The following is a 16,852-nucleotide window of genomic DNA, read 5'->3' on the forward strand; positions in this document are numbered from 1 at the left end:
CGCTCCCGTAGTGACACCACAGCTGTGGTGAGATCACCAGCGCAGTCCTGGTAAGAGGTTGCTGCCAACGACAGCAGCGCGTCTGCTGCTGGCTGAGCTGCGGAGCCTTGCTGCCCTGGCATCACTGGCTACAGCAATGCCAGTGACTTGATAAACTTCCTCCCGTTTCAGTGCTCCCTCTCTGCTTTCAGAAGCAGTGTGTGCCACAGACCGGGCTGAAACAGCACAGACAGAATCTCCAGCTGCACTGTTTCACGTCAGTGGAGACCTGCACCTTACCTTGGTCCTTGTAAAGGCATGTTCAAGCACCACAGCTCTCGCTGAACCAGCAAAGGAAACACTGCCTGAAGCAACCATATGCAAAAGCACTGACACTGTTGACATAATTAGGGTGCAGCATCATGAGCAAAAGGAAAAGCAGGCTAGCAACAGGTTCACGGTATTCCCACAAGCAGAGGGCTTGCCAAACAGACCAGATCAGATCAGGTGAGGTCTTTCCCGCAGTGCTCCCCAGCTCTGACCAAAAATCATTGAACCTTTGCAGCTGAAGCAGCGGGAAGCTTGGGAACACATCTGTAGTGTAAGGGGCTCACAAAGTTTGCACAAGACACCAGTGGTGGTGTAGCAGGAGGAGCTGCAGCTCAAATAATGCTGAACTGTCACTCAGGATGTACAGCTTGAACAGAATATGTTACACTGCAAATAACAAATAACCAGGGCTTGAGTGTACGCCTGGCACATACTGATAGTTGAAGAAATCAGAGTAAGAGAGAATAAAATGTATGATCAGTTTTGTAAGGGACACCAGTGTGACTCAAGATTCAGGTTGCTGAGTGGCAGGACCTCCGTCACATGCTGCTTAGCCAAGGCTACGCAGTGTTATACCTGCTACCTGCCACGCTACAGCACCCGGTGGATCCAGTGCCATGAAAGCCTGTGGCTGGGCAAGGCCAATGCCTAGAAGAGGTGGGGTTAGAACCAGACTCAGAAGCAAGCAGCTGTGGTCGGTGGGGAACAGCCGCATCTAGAAACGGCAGTACTCAGAGGTGGTGGCCTTGGGTGCCAAGAAAGCCGGTCCCTGAAAGCAGCAACCAACTTGCTCTTGTCCAGTACAGTGTCCCGTCTTTCTTGTTGGCCTGTACCCACCAGTGGGGGGGGGGGGGGGGAAGAAAAAGATATTTGAAATCGGTGTACAGCACTAGATTAAAATGCCCAAAAGTTAAATTTTCTTCCTTATCTGTCAGGCACTGGATGACTTTTTTTCCCAGAAGTGAAGGTCTGCATAGCTTATACCTTTACTTGATTATGTGTATTTTGAACGTTCACGCATGAAATGCCTGCTCTGTGCTTTTATAGCAAGTTGAAACTATTATTACACCAAACGGGAAGTGAAATTCCCAACTGTCTCAACATGTCTGTACTTGATTTCTACATACCACGTACTTCCAAAGCTCAGCCCAATCCTAAACTAACCCTGGCTAGGATATATCCATGAAGTAAAATATTTAATAAAAGATCAGAAAATGTACCCTCAAATCTGTTTTAGCAAAACTGTATTTAGGTAATAAAATACATGCTCAGATTAAATGTGTGTTTTAGCCATACCGTCCTTGAACTATGACCTATCAGAAACAGAGGAGCAAGAAAAAGAATTGAGAAAATTTCAGAAAACAATCAGCAGCTACAATCAACTCGACACATCTTTCTTGCAAAAAAGTTTTATTGATCAATAAAATATGTGTATGTGTCAGCCTAATAATTTGAAGTATCATAAAATGCCATTTATGCTTAAACAGGTGGTGCAACATGGATTTTTCACGATTCATGGGTGAAACATTAACTATTCTCCAGCAGAAGAGGAAAGGTCCACTGGAGGAGAGAAAGCGAATGGACGGAACAGCAGCGGTAAGCAGCAGGACTGCACAGAGTAGGTTCAGAGATGACAGAGTTTGGAGTTTGATTTCCCTACGTCTTCCATCTCCCTTAGACCCACGACCACGGCATGTTTTCACACGGACACACCGCGCAGTCCCACACGGCAGGGACCGACGTCTGTTCACATTTCCAAACCACCAAAACAGGGGCCATGGGACAGCCAGCACGCCAAAGCAGGAGCCTTTTCGTTAGCAGTCCGACAGGCACAGCCACCTGGAAAGCGCTGGTGGGTTAAAGCTCGGGACTTGAAGGTCGGTACCAAACCAGATCTGCTGCGCCGAGCTCGGCAGGCCTGGCTCGGGTGGGAGGGCAGTTGCAGCGGCCCACAGCGCTGCCTCAGCTGACCTGATAGAAGTGGCCCCAAAGAGGATGCGGCTGACGACCCCAGCTCCCGAGGGCAGCCGAAGAGACCCGCTCCCCGCTCCGCCGAGCCTCCCCCTGCCCCGGGGCTCCCGCAGAGACACCAGTAAACCCCGGGAGGCCCCTTTACTGGCACAGACCCAAGCGGTCCCTACAAGCCGGCACAGAAACCGGGCCGCGCAGCTCACGACACGAAGTGACCGCCGGCGGAGGGCAGCCGCGCCGGGGAAGGAGGCAGACGGAGGCCCCACGGCTGCCGGGCCCCGCGGCCCATGCGCCCGCCCGTGCGCCCTGGGAGCTGTAGTCCGCTGCCCCTCGCCGCCGCGGGGCCTGGAGGCGGCGGGGAACTACAAGGCCCAGGCTGCCCAGCGGCGCCGCCCCGCCCTCCTTTATGAATGACTAATGCCGCATGTTGTCCGGCCGCCGTGTCCCTGGCGCTGGAGCTCCGCGGCGGCGCCGCCGACGCCTCCCCCTGCAGCGCTCCAGCCAGCGGCGGAACCCGCCGCCCCCGCCGCCGAGCACGGCAAGTGAGCGAGCCGGGGGAGTGGGGGCACGGTGCCCGCTTCCTGCCGGGCCGGGGGGCGGTGGCGGTGCCATGTTAGGGCCGACCCCATGCGGCCGGGTGTGTGCGAGGGGGAGGGGGGGGAAGTCGCGTTTGTCCCCGTGTCCGGTGCTCAGCAGGTGGGGGGTCGGCTGTGAGCGGCGCGGCCGCATCCCCTCGCCGCCAGCCCCTTCACACACACCCGGCCCTGCCTTGCCAGGTGGCCGGCCCGGAGGTACCGTCGGGCAGGAAGGTAGCTGCGGCGCGGGGCGAGGCGGCTCTCCTCCCGCCGCTGGAAGCGCTCCCCGGGCCTTGCGCCCGTGGCGAGTGGGTCGAGTGCGCTGCGGACGGCGCCTCAGCGCCCGAGGGGAAGGGCGGCCGGGGCCGGTTCGGCGCTGCCCCGCCGGTGACCCTGCGGGCGGCGGGGGCTGGGGGCACTCTCTGGGCGGGGGGAGCCTCCTGGCAGGCGGGCGAGCTCCTCCTCGGCCTCGTAGCGGGGAGGCTGAAGCGTAAATCCCCGCTCTGGAGGGGAAGAGGAGGTCGGGAGGCCGCTGCCCGTCCCCTCCCCACCGGAGCCCTGCAAGGAGGCTCGTCCTGCCGGCCAGCGAGCTGCAGGAAGGCACGGAGCTTGGGGAAACGCGTCCCTTTGGGGCCGTTTTTAAGGTCCCGGACCCGTGTGTGATTACACCAGCGGCTGCCCCTTTCCATGTGCTTCGTTATGGCCATTTCCTGGCTTGGGGCTTCATGGAGGTGGCAGCGTGGCGTGGGCAGGGCGCTCCGGGGTGTCATACGGTTTGTAGGTGCTTCGCGATGAGAGCGTGGGATTTGTTGGTGGGTTTGGTTGTGACGATGAGCTGGAGGAGAAAAAAGCAGAAACTCACAGTTTTTCTTCCTAATTTTTTTTGATCTCTTAACAGCTGTGACTTTTTCAGACTGTCTGTATTGTGTATCACATGCAATAAACTGCGAAATCAGGATTTTGAATTCACGTCTGAAAATAGTTCTAATTAACCCAGGTCTCAAAAATAACTTGTGTCCCAGGCATACCCTGTGCTTTTCTCTTGAGGAAAATATGTGTACCAATGATCCTGTACGCTGGTATCCGTACAACGAAGGTGCTTATTTTTTGCTAGCTTTAAGCAAGAAAGAGAATGGTTTTGTTTGGTAAAACTTTGCAGAAGGTTGCAACTGCCGAGTGGTTGCTGCTGGGTTGGAAAAGCGAGAGGATGGGTTTTCTTAAAAGTTAGATTCTACTTTGCACGTGTGGTGGTGTCAGTAGTAGTCCCAAGAAATACCAGTGATGCCTGGAATGGCCTCACTTCTCCATTTTGTAGAGATGTGTATCAGTGCACCTGCTGTTCAGCTCGTTAATGCATGTATTTCTTCTTGGAAAGCAGAATAAAGTAAAAAAATGAAGGGAAAAAAAAAAGTCACAAACCAAACAGATTTTAGGTGTTTCCGTGCTGTATTTTAGCAGGTGATAGGCCTTAAGCAGTAGGGGAAAAACACGCATACATTTAATTATCCTAAGCTAAATGAGTTTATTAATTGAAAATACTGGGTTATGGCTGTGGCATTGGTTTGTGCCTTGCAGTTTGTGGTTTTCAGTAGACTTTCAAGCTTCAGTAACTTGTGTTGCTGATTGTAAATTTGTCAGTCATCGCAGTGTCTGGCACTCTTGTGTCTTAACTGTAGATTCAGATATTGTTTAATTCAGTGCTAGGAGAGTTATATGTATATTTTAGTGCATTCTTTCTTCCATATGGTAAATATGATGAAACATTGCTGCTGCCGCCACCACAGCTGTGAATAAAACACAGTGGCATTGGCCTTTTAGTTGTTGGAGAATCATCCAATTGCTTTTTTTAAAAATAGTACTTTTCAGAAAGCATCTTTTTCCTTATTTGCTACTCGGAAAAAGCGAAGAAGGAGATTTGGGACAGTCTTAGAAATGAAAAAATGAGAGCAGGCCACAGATAAGTGTGCCCCAGATTTAACGGGAGTGGTGTGTAACTACAGCTGTCTGAGGTGATACACTTTGCCAGCCAGTGCTAGTAGGAAGGAGGGATTCTGCAGCTCTGCTTGTCCTGCCAGGGAATGTCCATGCTGGTTAGCAGCACTGGTTGTCTGCCGTAGGTGATTTAGTACTAATCTTGGCAATAAATTGTGTCAGTAATGGTTTTTACTAGATAAGTATTTGCAGATAGGTTTCCAGTGTGAGTCGTTTCTGATGTCAGACCTTCAATTATTGAAGGTTTTTGTAAAGGGCCACTCAGATTTGAGATGCTGTGAACATGTTAGCTAATACTGTGGTTCTGCATTTGAATTTATAAACTCTACAAGTAGGAGTGAATTTTTTTTCCTGCCTGCAAAATGACTCAGGGACATATAACTTAATATTAACCTCAATTTATAGATTTGTATGAAAATGTGCATGCATTCAGTGACAAGCTCTCTTCCTTTCTACTTTTTTTTTTTTAAAAGAGAGGCTGTTTTTCTTCCTGCCTCCCCCCCCCCCACCTTTGGTTGGCATGCTATGGAGTTTGAAATCACTGAGGGATGCAGGGACTTAGCATCTCCACATAGAAGAATTTAAGTGTCCTGATGGCACCACACATGAAGCTGCAGGAGAGACTACAGTGGAGCTCCAGGAGTTCATGTTTTCCAGTCGTTAAGCCGTGCAGGCTGTCTGCAAAAAAACCTTGTCTGTGTGGACAGTGCAAGGTCACACACGTGAGAGGGGTGTGTGTCTGTGCAGGAAGGGTGTGCATGCTTGCAAGAGGGAGCGAGAGCTTGCACTGTAGCTGAACAGCAACACGAATGCTGATGAAGTTGAAAAAGATCTCCACTTACCTGTGCAGTACACCTGGAGATCCTGATCCTACCTCGGTAGGACACGTACCTTGTGTGTTGCACAACTGGGAGCCATCCTTCAGAAGGACAGTAAGACAGCTGGTTACGGGGTAATCGATAAAGAAGGCCTGTGTGTTAGGAACCCGAATCAGGAATTGCTGAGGGGTTTTCTCATTTCTTTGGAGGGCAGCAGATAGGAATGGAAATGGAGATAATCTTTTGAGGAAATATCTTTTTTTTAACTGCTGAACTGGTCAAGCGCAGGGTGCTTTACGTGTTAAATGAGCAGTGCAGCAGCTGGATGGAGTTGCAAGCAAGAGGACTTTCCTGGTTGCTGTGAGTGTGTCTGTAGTACTGAAGGATTAGTGCTAACATATGGGGCTCCTGGGTCTGCAGGCCAGCAGGCTGGAACTAACTTGCTTTCCTGGGGCTTTTCCTGGACCTCTCTTAGGTCTGTCTCGAAACTTGACCCTCTTTCTCCAGTTCCCTGCCACAGCAGAGCTGTGTGTCTTTGCTTGTTGCCAGCATGTGAGCCCGTGTCATGTAATGATGTTCTCTGCTTTTGTGATCGCTTCATATTTTTGAAAAAGAGTAGATCAGCTTGTTCCCAGCTACTGTTTGGAGACTGGGATGGAAGGGGCAGGCAGAAGAGCACTGATAAATACTGTATTTGGCAGTTGGGCAAAATTATTTTGCCCCACAAAATGTCAATTTCACTGTCATAAAGATTGCATTTAAAAGTGTTCATAACAAAATGAACAATAACAAAATGAATGAATGAATATGAGTGTCTGCCAGTACTCTTGGAACCCAGCTTCTGCACATCTCAGCAGACAGCCATTGACACGTGGAATAAATGTGCATGTGCAGCTTAAGAAGGCTTCTGCAACACTTTTGTGGATCACAGTCAATTATCTTCCAAGCCACTAGTTAGCTGTCCATGGCAGAACTTCTCTACCCATCTCCTTCGCTGGCTGCTTGTAGGTAATGAACAGAGTGTGGAAAATTTGCATCTTGTAGAACTCCATAGAAACTGTGCATGCAGCAACTGTGCTCTTTTCCTGTTGTTCTGCTTGGGAGTGTTTTGCAGAGGGTTTCCCAGAATCAGAAGTATCATTTGGTTCATAGTTTTGAATGGCCTAGTGGGAGGAGATGTGCTCAGTGGATATCTGACCTCAGTCCGCTGATCGCAGGAGAGTCCAACAAAATTGTTTTGGTTCCAAATGTTCCCCAAATTCAGATGATTCGAATAAAATAGAAAAGTGACTTGGGTAGGTGTGTAGGTTCTAAGAGTGTGTGAGTTTGAGTGGCTGACCAGACTGTCACTCTCATCTTTCTGTTGCATGTTTCTAAATTTAGCAACTTCTTTACAGCCTCTTAAAACAGTAAGGATTTGGCCTATTGTTCTCAATTCTGCTCTGCATTGGCATCCTGATTCACCTCCTACTTAGTCATTTTGCCTGGTAGCCCTAGTCAATGTAATACCAATAATTTCTAAAAACACAAAAAATACATGGGAATGCCTTCCTGTCTTTCACTGATAAATGTGTTTCCAGTGCATCAGTGTCCCAGGCCAGGTATTTTCATGTTCCAACACCTCCTTTCAAACGAAATTAATTTAGTTGTCTGACTTTTATATTTTAGCTTCCAAAGTATGCAAATAGATATTGGCTCCAGCATGCAGGTACCTTATTTTAGGCTGCATACATCAGCACAGTTGATGTTGCCGGAGCATCTCATTGATGCTCAGGGTAAAAATCTGTGTTTTGAAATTTGTGAACTTCTGAGTCATGAGAAACCAGAGCCACGATCTACAGCCATCTGTGATCACAGAACCAGTTGCTCAGTTAAGTTTCAAAGGCGTGGGTTGTGTCAAAGAGGTACATGCAATATGTAGAGTAGGGCACCTTGGTGATGGTTTTGAAACACGTTTCAATTTCTGAATTTGTGGCTGATGCATTAATTGGCAGTCAGGCTTCAGCTGATATATCCTTCTGAGCATGAGCAGTCTATCAACAGAGAAGAGGCACCATTTGGAGCTGATGATTGTTTGTAAACATTTGTAAGATTTCTGTACGACAGCATGGAAAAAGCCTCATCAATCTTAAATACTCTGCTTCCATTGCAGAGGATGGTGCTGAGACATAAGTGGGTATCTGTTGATCTGGTTTTGCCTTAGCAGGTTAAATGTTAGGCACGGACAGTACTTTGTTAGGTATTCTAGGCAGTGCGTAATGAGTGCAGTGGTTTGTTGGTGGGAGAAAAGCTGTGTCCGTATCTTCTGAAGTGTTGATACACCTTTTCTGTTTACATAAAATAAGTGGTCCTGTTAATGGATAGCAGCATTCAAATGAGATGTGCTTGTGCAGTGCATTATATGAGTCTGAAGCGCGCAGGCTGTACCAGCTAAATCCAATATCCATTGCTAGTGAAACTGCAGATTTAGAGGATAAAAGGAACATGGCACACTTAGTGCATGTAGCTGTAAGTAAATTTTTATTGCTGCATTTCATGCCGAGGGGACGGAGGCTGTGTTCTGGCCTGGGATATTGTGGTTAGAGGGCTGGGTCAGGAGGCTGTTCATGAAATAGTTGTTTGCATGTGTCCTGTGGCTTACATCCAGTGCAGGTCAGTTCTGGCTCGGTTTCAACATGACCTTTGAGAGGTGTGCTGTATTCTCAGTAGAGAATGCCCACTTTATTGTTCAATTTGCTCTTCAGTCAAATTCAGTCCTTAGCACACCTCTCGTCCTTCCCACACTGACTCTAGAGGAACAAGAATGAATGATGTTGGTGTGTTAACGCGAGGAAGTGCTGTCCCAGGGGCTGTGGGGGAACACTTCTTCTGAAGGGCCAATGATTAAAAGCAAAGGAAAATTCACATCGCAAAATTGAAATGCTTTGAAAGCTCCAGCAGCCTCCTAACTACTTGTTTAGATACCAGAGGTCAGGTTTGTAGATGTTTTTAAGTATTCATATGCTTTGGTTCCTTATTTGCAAAACGGGGAAGTACATATAATCCCATCTCACAGGCTGCAGGATTAATACTCCAAGTATTGAGAGATGTGGATACCTTCTGCAGTGCTAGCGAATATTGTAACTATCTAAAGCAGTAATACGTGCATTTAGATGGGGGGGTGGAATCAAACATAAAAATTGTTGACTTTCCCTTTCAATAGAAGGTAAAACAAGTTGTGGTAGTTTTGTGCTTGTTTCTTACTAGTTATTCTGATATGCATGCATGAAAATATGGAGCAATTAGAAGACTACAGAGAAATTTATTTCCCTCTTGCAATGTCAACATGTTGAGGAAAGCAAATGCTGCTCCTGAATTTCTGTATAGCTCAGAAGGAAGAAAATATTCAATAAAAATCTTCTTTTTAAAGAGTAGCTGACCAAGTTGTTTTATAGGTAGGAGCATGATAGTTTTTAAAAAAGCTTTTTTTATTGATTCAGTTGAACCACTGTCTGAAGGAAGCAAATTTAGACAATACAATAAAGGAAGAAATTCAGTCCTATTGTAGGAGGATACCTTAATGAACTGCCTGTCCATCCTGTGTTGTGTTTGAATGTTCTCACTGACCCACCTAGTTGAAATAAAACTAGAAAGGGCATTTGTTATTTAACAGTAGCTCACATTTTAGTGCCTGTAACTTGCCTTGCTAGAACCCCTGACTTGTGAGCGTACCTCTTGTCTCCTCAGGACTGCTGGCTGAGAGTTTCAGATGCCTAAATATGCACTAGAATAGAAACATTTAGGTCAGCTGAGACTAACTGGTATGAAAAACGAGGCAGTAGTTCACGAGCAGATTTCACACAAAGAGGAAGCTCTGCTGAAGCTGTTTTACATTAGGAAAGCTGGAGGACTGATGTGAAAGAGCATGGCAGGGAGGTCTTTCTCTCCCTGCTTTTGTCAGCCACTGTGCAGGATAAGCATTGCTAGAAGATGTTTCACTTACCAGTGTGCTTCTTTCTGAGCTTGTTGTGTTGGGAGGAAGAGAATAATTCCCAAAGTGTAGCCGAAGAATATAGCCCCTTTTCCACGGTGCTGTTGTCAATGTGAATGGCTGCACTGCATGTGCTGCCAGAACAAGAAGACCTTGAACGGAAATAGGTGCCTGTCGGTAGGATCAGTGATGGCTAAATTTTTAGGCTTGCCGTTCTTTGGTCTCAAAAATTCCTGTTTGGTTGCCTAGGTATCTTAAGAGTTGGGAAAAGGGCTTCATTTGTTCATACATGTATACATAAAGAACAATATTTAATCACCCAGTGAATGGCAAGCCCTGTAGGACTAGCAGAGATGAAACAAGCACAAGAATTCCACTTGCTGGGTAAAACATGATTGAATTGGGGATTGAATTGGGAATTAAATCGTCAAGGAGTCCTTTCAAGAAAATTCCAGAGGCAAACCCCACTCTTGCTGGATCATAAGGAGCCAGGTCAGGCTCCTTGTTTCTTCTGGCTCCAGGAATTTTCTTGGTGGCACTCTCAGCAGAAGGAATGAATCCCAGATTAAGACAGTGTCCTGGCAGATAAGAGAACAGAAATACTTTCTAATCTCTGGTCTTTGAGTGCCTAGAAGCTGCTTCTCCCAGTTTGTCTGAAAGAAATGCACTGTCGTATCTAAGATTTTCAGTATGTGATTTATCTCATGAGGGCCTCTTACAGGCTTTTGAAGTAGCTGGAGGAAAGGGATTAGATTGGTTTCACATGTTCATGCCAAATCCCATGGTAATTAGAAAAACTTGAGGTTATGAGATGATGTGCTATATATATTATGGGATACAATATATAGTTGTTTGAACAGCTGCTTTTGCCTGTGGCTTTACAACTGGGGGTTGAATTTCCTTCTGCTCCCTGGCAGGTTCTGCCAACCTCCTCTTTTTCACACATTTATGCACTACCCCCTGTAATCTTCAGTAATCTTTTTTCCTGGCTGGGAAGTGCTGTGAACTGCACCTCTGAATGAGTGTGAGACTCTTACCTCCCTGCCAAGTTTGTTTAAAATTCACCTATGGCTTAGCAAGCACAGAAAAATATGCTTTGCCTTGTTACCTAGTCTCATTTCTTTAGGAAGTTGAACTTTATTAAAAAACAAAAAGAAACTGCAAGGTTGAAAAAATCAAGTTCTAAGACATTTGGAAATGCTTGGATTTAAGTTGCCCAGATGTTTGCCAAGGTTTGATCTGAATCAGCACCATTTTTCTCTTTGTTGGATGTGGTGGGAGGAAGTGCGTACAGATTCATGTGCTTCAGGTCCTTAACTGTGTAACAGCAAGGTATCTTCAGTCCTCCCTCAGAAGTTTCAGGATTAGTATTTCAAGTATCGTGGGATGTGGATATCTTCTGTGAATACATGGGCATACAGGGATGGTACCTTTTCCACGTGGATGAGCTAGGTCAGCCTGGAGTCCGTGGTATTTGACTAGATCCCAGAATATATGTACTTTCTCCGATGTTGTTGATGAGGACATTGGCTAGCTGAGTAGCCAGCCTTGTCGGTACTCTGGTGTTGACATGTTTTGTGCCTGTCATCCCTCATGCTAAGGAAAGGCTTGAACACACACAGATTTTCACGACAGTTGCTCAGTTGAGGGAGTTTGCTGCTGACAACAGCATTTCACCTCCAGTGGATCTTGAGCAGATCTAAGCATCTGAGAACAAGATTTCCTAGAAGAAAGCAGCGGCAGACTTGCCTGTTGATGTGGCTGCCCAGCCTCTCATGTGACCATCATGGTATTGTGCCAATGGTTCCCTGCAGGGGCTGGAACCTGGCTATGGTGGAGCTGGGAACCACACTGAACAGCTTTACTTTCTCCAAAGGTTGTACAGGTCAAGCTAGCTAGTATGAGTAAACTTCAGAGTTCTCTCTCTGTCCAGTATCAGACACATCATTTACCAAGTGGTGAGAACGGGATGAGGTTTTCTAAAATGTCACTTGGTGGAAAAAAAAAAAATCACTCGTTGCTTCTGTTTAGAAGTCTATTCTTTAACTGAAACTTGCACTTCACTATTTTTAAGAGTACTCCCATAGATAAGAGACATGTTTTCAAACCCTGGCAGGCCTTAACCAAGCTTAGAACTTCAGTTTGTGTTTAGGGCCAACTGATTCACTGGCAGAAAACCACTGTGGTATTTTGCACGTAAACCAATTGAGAACCAAGCCCGGAGCTGAGCATCAGAGTGTTGGTACAGCCCTGACTGATGTTGTAGTTGGACAAGTATTTTCTCAGAGGCCAGTGTTTGTTTCAGCATCTCCACTTCGTACTTTCCCTTCAGTTTTGCTGCCGGAGTTGTTCCTGCAGCTGTTTGGTCATCGGAGCTTAAAATGCCTTGGTAGGGTGGGGGGAAAAAAAAAGGTGGTTTTTTTTTTTTTAACCTGAATCCACTCTCCAGTCTGGTTTACTGCACAAGTCAACAGGTAGTTAAACCAATCTAACAGAGACAGGACAGTGTAAAAACAGGTGCTGGTTTCAGTTAAGCCTTCAAACACCACTATACAGCTCTGGCCAGGCTCTCTGGTGTGAGGTGTCAGTGAGCTGGTGCGTCCCTGTTTGGGGTGTGGGTCTCGGGGCAAGGGGTTCCTTCTTTCCTTCTGCTGTCCAGCTGCATGTAAATCATAGCAACACTGAAGCAGAAAAGAGCATTTCAGTTTCACCTGCTGTTTCAGCTTACTCTGAAATCCACGTTTCCTTCACTTGACTCCCTGAAAAGGGAGAAGGCGTGGTCATAGTTTTAAATTTATATTATGCATTGTAGCAAAACCAGCTCTTGGCCAGTCTGCATTTTTATTGCCCAGCCTGCAGCTGTGATTTCCGTTTCACTGGCTGACCACTAGCAGTGGACAAAACGAAGGTGTGAAGTCCCTCTGTACATGTGTGGAGGGAGGTGTGCCAGGTGTCTGAATTACGCTTGCATGTTTCACGCTGCCCAGACGAATGCTCTTTTTATAGAAACGTGGGAGGTCACCCAAAATGCTGTAGTGAAGAAGCAGTACTTTCTTTGAGTGCTTCAATTTTAGTGGTGTAGCAGGGAGAATAAGCAGAATGAGCACTAGTCACGCGTTCAGTGTCCTGTGCAGTCCCCTTAGAATACCGTCAAAGTCACATCATAGTACTCTGCCAGCCTCAGAGAGAACTTCTGCACTTGAACAATATGGATGGAAGAAGGAATCTTAAAACTGAGACATGGAAACCATTCACTAAGGGTTTGAAAATCCAATTCCCAGGGTATTTCACACAGGCATGATCGGACTGATGTTCTGACCATGGCATATTTGTAAATATATACATGATAGCATGACACAGATCAGATAACAGTGTGTGTGGTGCTCTAGTTGAATATTAAGACCGCAACTGCTCTCCTATTCCTTCTAGCAGTGAGTCCTGGAAATATAGATGATTCTTAAAATTTGCCTAAAAACTCTTGATGTAGTTTCTTTGGACAAGACAGAACTACTGATCTAGTTGAGCAAGACTGTTGCTATTGCTTAAACCTTTTTGACAGCCATCCTGTATCTTCAGTTACTTGAGAGTGATCTGGAGGAAAAAGGCATTTTTACAGAATCTAAGATGGCAAAAAAGGCAAATTCTGAGTTCCCATGAAATCCGCTCTTGTTTATCAAGATATTCTCATTGTGTGTGAGAACAGGACTATGCTCTGGATTTAGAGCCAACTCAAGAACCGTATTGAAACAGACTAGTTTTAACCTACTGATGGGTGGGGGGCGTGGTGTTGGAATTTTTTTTCTGTGGTTTGTTGGGTTGGGTTTTTTTTAATAGCAGCAGAGTTGAGAAGGTGGCATTTGTGGATCTTCGGTTTGCCACTTTTGTTACTTCAACTTTTATTAGAAATTGTAGACACACCTCTGCTTTTTTTTTCCCCCTTACAGTTCTTAAACAAATATTCCTGTTTATGCCACTAATTCTCTCTTCCATTCCTTTTACTTCTTGCAGTTCTTGTGTGCTTGGTGAAAATAAGCCTACGCTGCAGGAATGCAAGAGGAGCAACAGCCTGAGGTAGGGCTTGGAGCTGAAGATTTTTTTCTTGGTAGAATTGTGGGGAATGTCAAGAGACCGAATCAGCCGGGTCCTTCCACTCATCCCCACGGAATGTCTGCAGAGTCAGAGAGTCGAGACTACCAGTGCGAGATCCCTTTTAAAACGGGAGTGGGAGCTGAGTGCTATTTTTTTTGCCATATTTAGGTGGTTCTTTTCAGGGTCCTTTTCCTTCCAATTCAAGCTGAAAAGTCTTGTGTATTACAAGTCTTCTGTATTAATTTACTTGCAAGTGAGGAATTGCAGAAAATAGCCTAACCTGTGAGCTTAAGCTTTTAGGAGGAAAAAATGTTTTGTAAGTTATACAAATTGATTGAATACGAATGATCTCACTGTACATAGGTTAAGTACTGTCCATGTATCTCAAAACCTTTTTTTCTGGTGTAATAGGTGAACCTGAGGAAATTTTTTTTCTTAGGAGTGGTAAGAATACCAGTTCCTGTGTCCTGTTAGTTAATTTAAAAAAAAAAAAAAAAAACAACACAAATGAACAGCAGACTCTTAATGTGGTGCTTACTGCTTTTCCCACTGCAGTGTTGTAATGTTGTTATGATGACAAAGCCAACATAAGTGACAGGATTAATTCCATATGTTAGAGATGGATACATTTTTCCAAAATATTTTTGTGACTGGAGTTATGTATGCAAGCAGTGGAGACAAGCCATATGCTGTGATCAAAAGCTGAGCTGGTGTTAGACTAGATTTGTGAATGTAATTGCAATTTGCAGTGTAATTGCAGTTTGCAGTTGTCAATGAACAGACTTTTGCTTTGTAGTGAAAGGATGGTATGTTGCTGTGAGAGTTTTAAACTTTGCACTGTAAAGCTGTTGTACGTTTTGGTCTTACTCCATGAAATAAATTTTGCCTTACCTTCAGTGGGGTCGAGGTAAGACACTCAGGATTTATTATCTGAAAATTACTATTTGGCATAATGGAATGCAAGAAGAAATTAATTACTCTTGTTGAAAGCTCTTAACAACTGGATGTGCTTTGTACAGTTCTGTTTTAAATCCTACCAGGTTATGTACAAAGTAAATAAACCAGTCATTCTAGCTAAAAAGCTGACATCCCTCAGGAGAGCTTGGCTACTTGCTTGCAGACTCATTAATACTGCCCTTCATTTGGAAGGTACTTGAATGATGATGTAATCACATCCTGTGTCTAACTTTTTGACTTATTGTTGTTCAAGAATTCCAAATTCTCACAATGATCATTCTGATTCAACTTAGAATTAATATAGTTGCCTAAAAATAGTTTATACTTGAGCTTTCTCTGATTCTTAAGTCTCTCTGTACTGCCTCTGCCTCTCCAGCTTGGATGACATAGGCTGAATGACTGGAATTGTTCGAATTCTATGCATGGGTTTTAAAACTTACTTAAAAACAGAAGAAGAATAGTTTTGTTAGCCAAAGACCTGCCTCATACACTTAGTGATAATATTAAAAGTCAGTCTTTGGGAAACTTTTCAATGACCTTCTGATCTTTTAGAGAACAAAAGTATGCAGATCCTTTGCATCCTTTTGATTTTGATTTCTGATGTATATAAAGACACACGTAAACTTTATAAGATTGGGTGTGCATATTTTGTGCATATTACCTTACACTTACTCCAACAGAATAAAATATTTGAGCATACTCTTCTAGAATGGATGTGTATATTCTTATGAGTGCTGATTAACTTTGTCAGACTCCTGACAGACTAATGCTGACTGGTAGTTGAGTCAAATACGGCATCTTATAAATGGCAATGATATTAGAATAATCAGTGCACATTTTAGTTTCCAACACAGGAAACGCTATAGTGGTGTTAGAGACAAATTTGTTCTTTTTATTCTAGAACCAGATTTATTTTTTTTTTAACTCCATGTCAGGTATAAATATTATGTTTTAAAATAGGCATGAAATGGGGGGGTGTTTATATGTTCTTTCTCATACTTATCCAGCTAGGAGAAAACGAGTTGTAAAACCACAATGTTTTGAACTGTTGACACTGCTTAAATTATTTACTTGCTTGAATATTATATGTAGGTTCAAATCGAGCAAACTCACAAGGGGAAAGATGTGTTAAAACATTTCATTATAATTCCCAGCCTCCTTTTGAATTTGTTTCATACAGGCTGCTGCAGATCCAATGTCCTCCTCTGATGCACCAGAAGATGGCCCAAAGGAAACGTCAAGTGTATCGCAGAATATCTGTATGTTTCTGGTTTGACTGGGGAGGGTGTATCACATTCAAAGTATATTAAGCTAAATGTCCATGCCTTTTCCTTACCTAATAAGGATGTGGCTGTTAGCACAAAAGGGAGATACGAATGAGGTCATATCTGACTTAATCTGTTCATGAATTGTAGAAAGGCCCGGTTGCATAAACCAAATTTGGAAAGAGCAATGACATATCGATTGTCAGTTTGCTGCTCCCTTGCTTTCAAAAGAAAGTAAATGGGTTTTGATTTAATAAATATACTCAACTATTGTTTTAAACTCGGCTGTTGCTCTCTAAGCCAGAGATGGATAAGTACGTGTTTGCTTTGGTGTTCTGGCATGTAGTGTTATGATGTTGAATCAGTTGTCCCAAGAAGAATACTTTGCCCATGCCAGCATGATAATGTTTTGATATGAAGGCCAAGCCTGCAGGATGTGGAACAGAAGTATTCCAGCCATAACTGTCTTGTGAAGCCCAGGAAGAGTATCAATCCTTACCTTTTAGTGGTAAGGATCAGATAATGACAGACATTTCTTTCTCAGGAGGAGAAAACAAAGCTACTTAGGATTTACTTTGTGTTTATTGATATACTGGTGTGATGTTAATGTATATGATGCTCCTTTTGAACAATAGGAACGTTCAGATTGTGCCTTCTGGCAAATAATGGGCTCTGAACCACCTTAGGGCAAATTGACGGGTAACAGCAAGGTTACTATAATGCTGAAGTTGCTAAATAATCCCGAGGGATTGCGGCTTTCAGAAATAACAATCATGGGAGCAAACAGAGCCTTGACTAAAGCTGTGGGAAAAGCATTCAGACCTGCAGAAGCAGATTAATTTTTTATGTTGCTTTTTTCTCCAGATATAGAAGTTGGTTTAATAAAAAAACATAGCTGCTCCTGAG

General features: G+C 44.6%; 1 protein-coding gene across 4 annotated transcripts in view; it reads left to right on the forward strand.

Moving 5' to 3' along the window:
• The first annotated feature begins 2,682 nt into the window (after positions 1–2,682).
• TRABD (TraB domain containing) overlaps positions 2,683–16,852 on the forward strand; it is a 35,932-nt gene continuing 21,762 nt past the window's right edge. Inside the window, exons 1-3 of one of the 4 annotated variants that reach the window (XM_075742816.1) lie at positions 2,683–2,822; positions 13,644–13,706; positions 15,862–15,940. In XM_075742816.1, coding sequence (XP_075598931.1) covers positions 13,683–13,706; positions 15,862–15,940 — 103 coding nt within the window. In that variant the 5' untranslated portion in view covers positions 2,683–2,822; positions 13,644–13,682. Of the gene's footprint in view, positions 2,823–2,926; positions 3,072–13,643; positions 13,707–15,861; positions 15,941–16,343; positions 16,455–16,852 lie in introns of those variants that run through there. The other 3 variants (XM_075742810.1, XM_075742821.1, XM_075742828.1) reach the window with 3 other exon arrangements.

This window comes from Balearica regulorum, chromosome 1 (assembly GCF_011004875.1).
Source record: "Balearica regulorum gibbericeps isolate bBalReg1 chromosome 1, bBalReg1.pri, whole genome shotgun sequence".
Lineage (NCBI taxonomy): Eukaryota > Metazoa > Chordata > Aves > Gruiformes > Gruidae > Balearica > Balearica regulorum.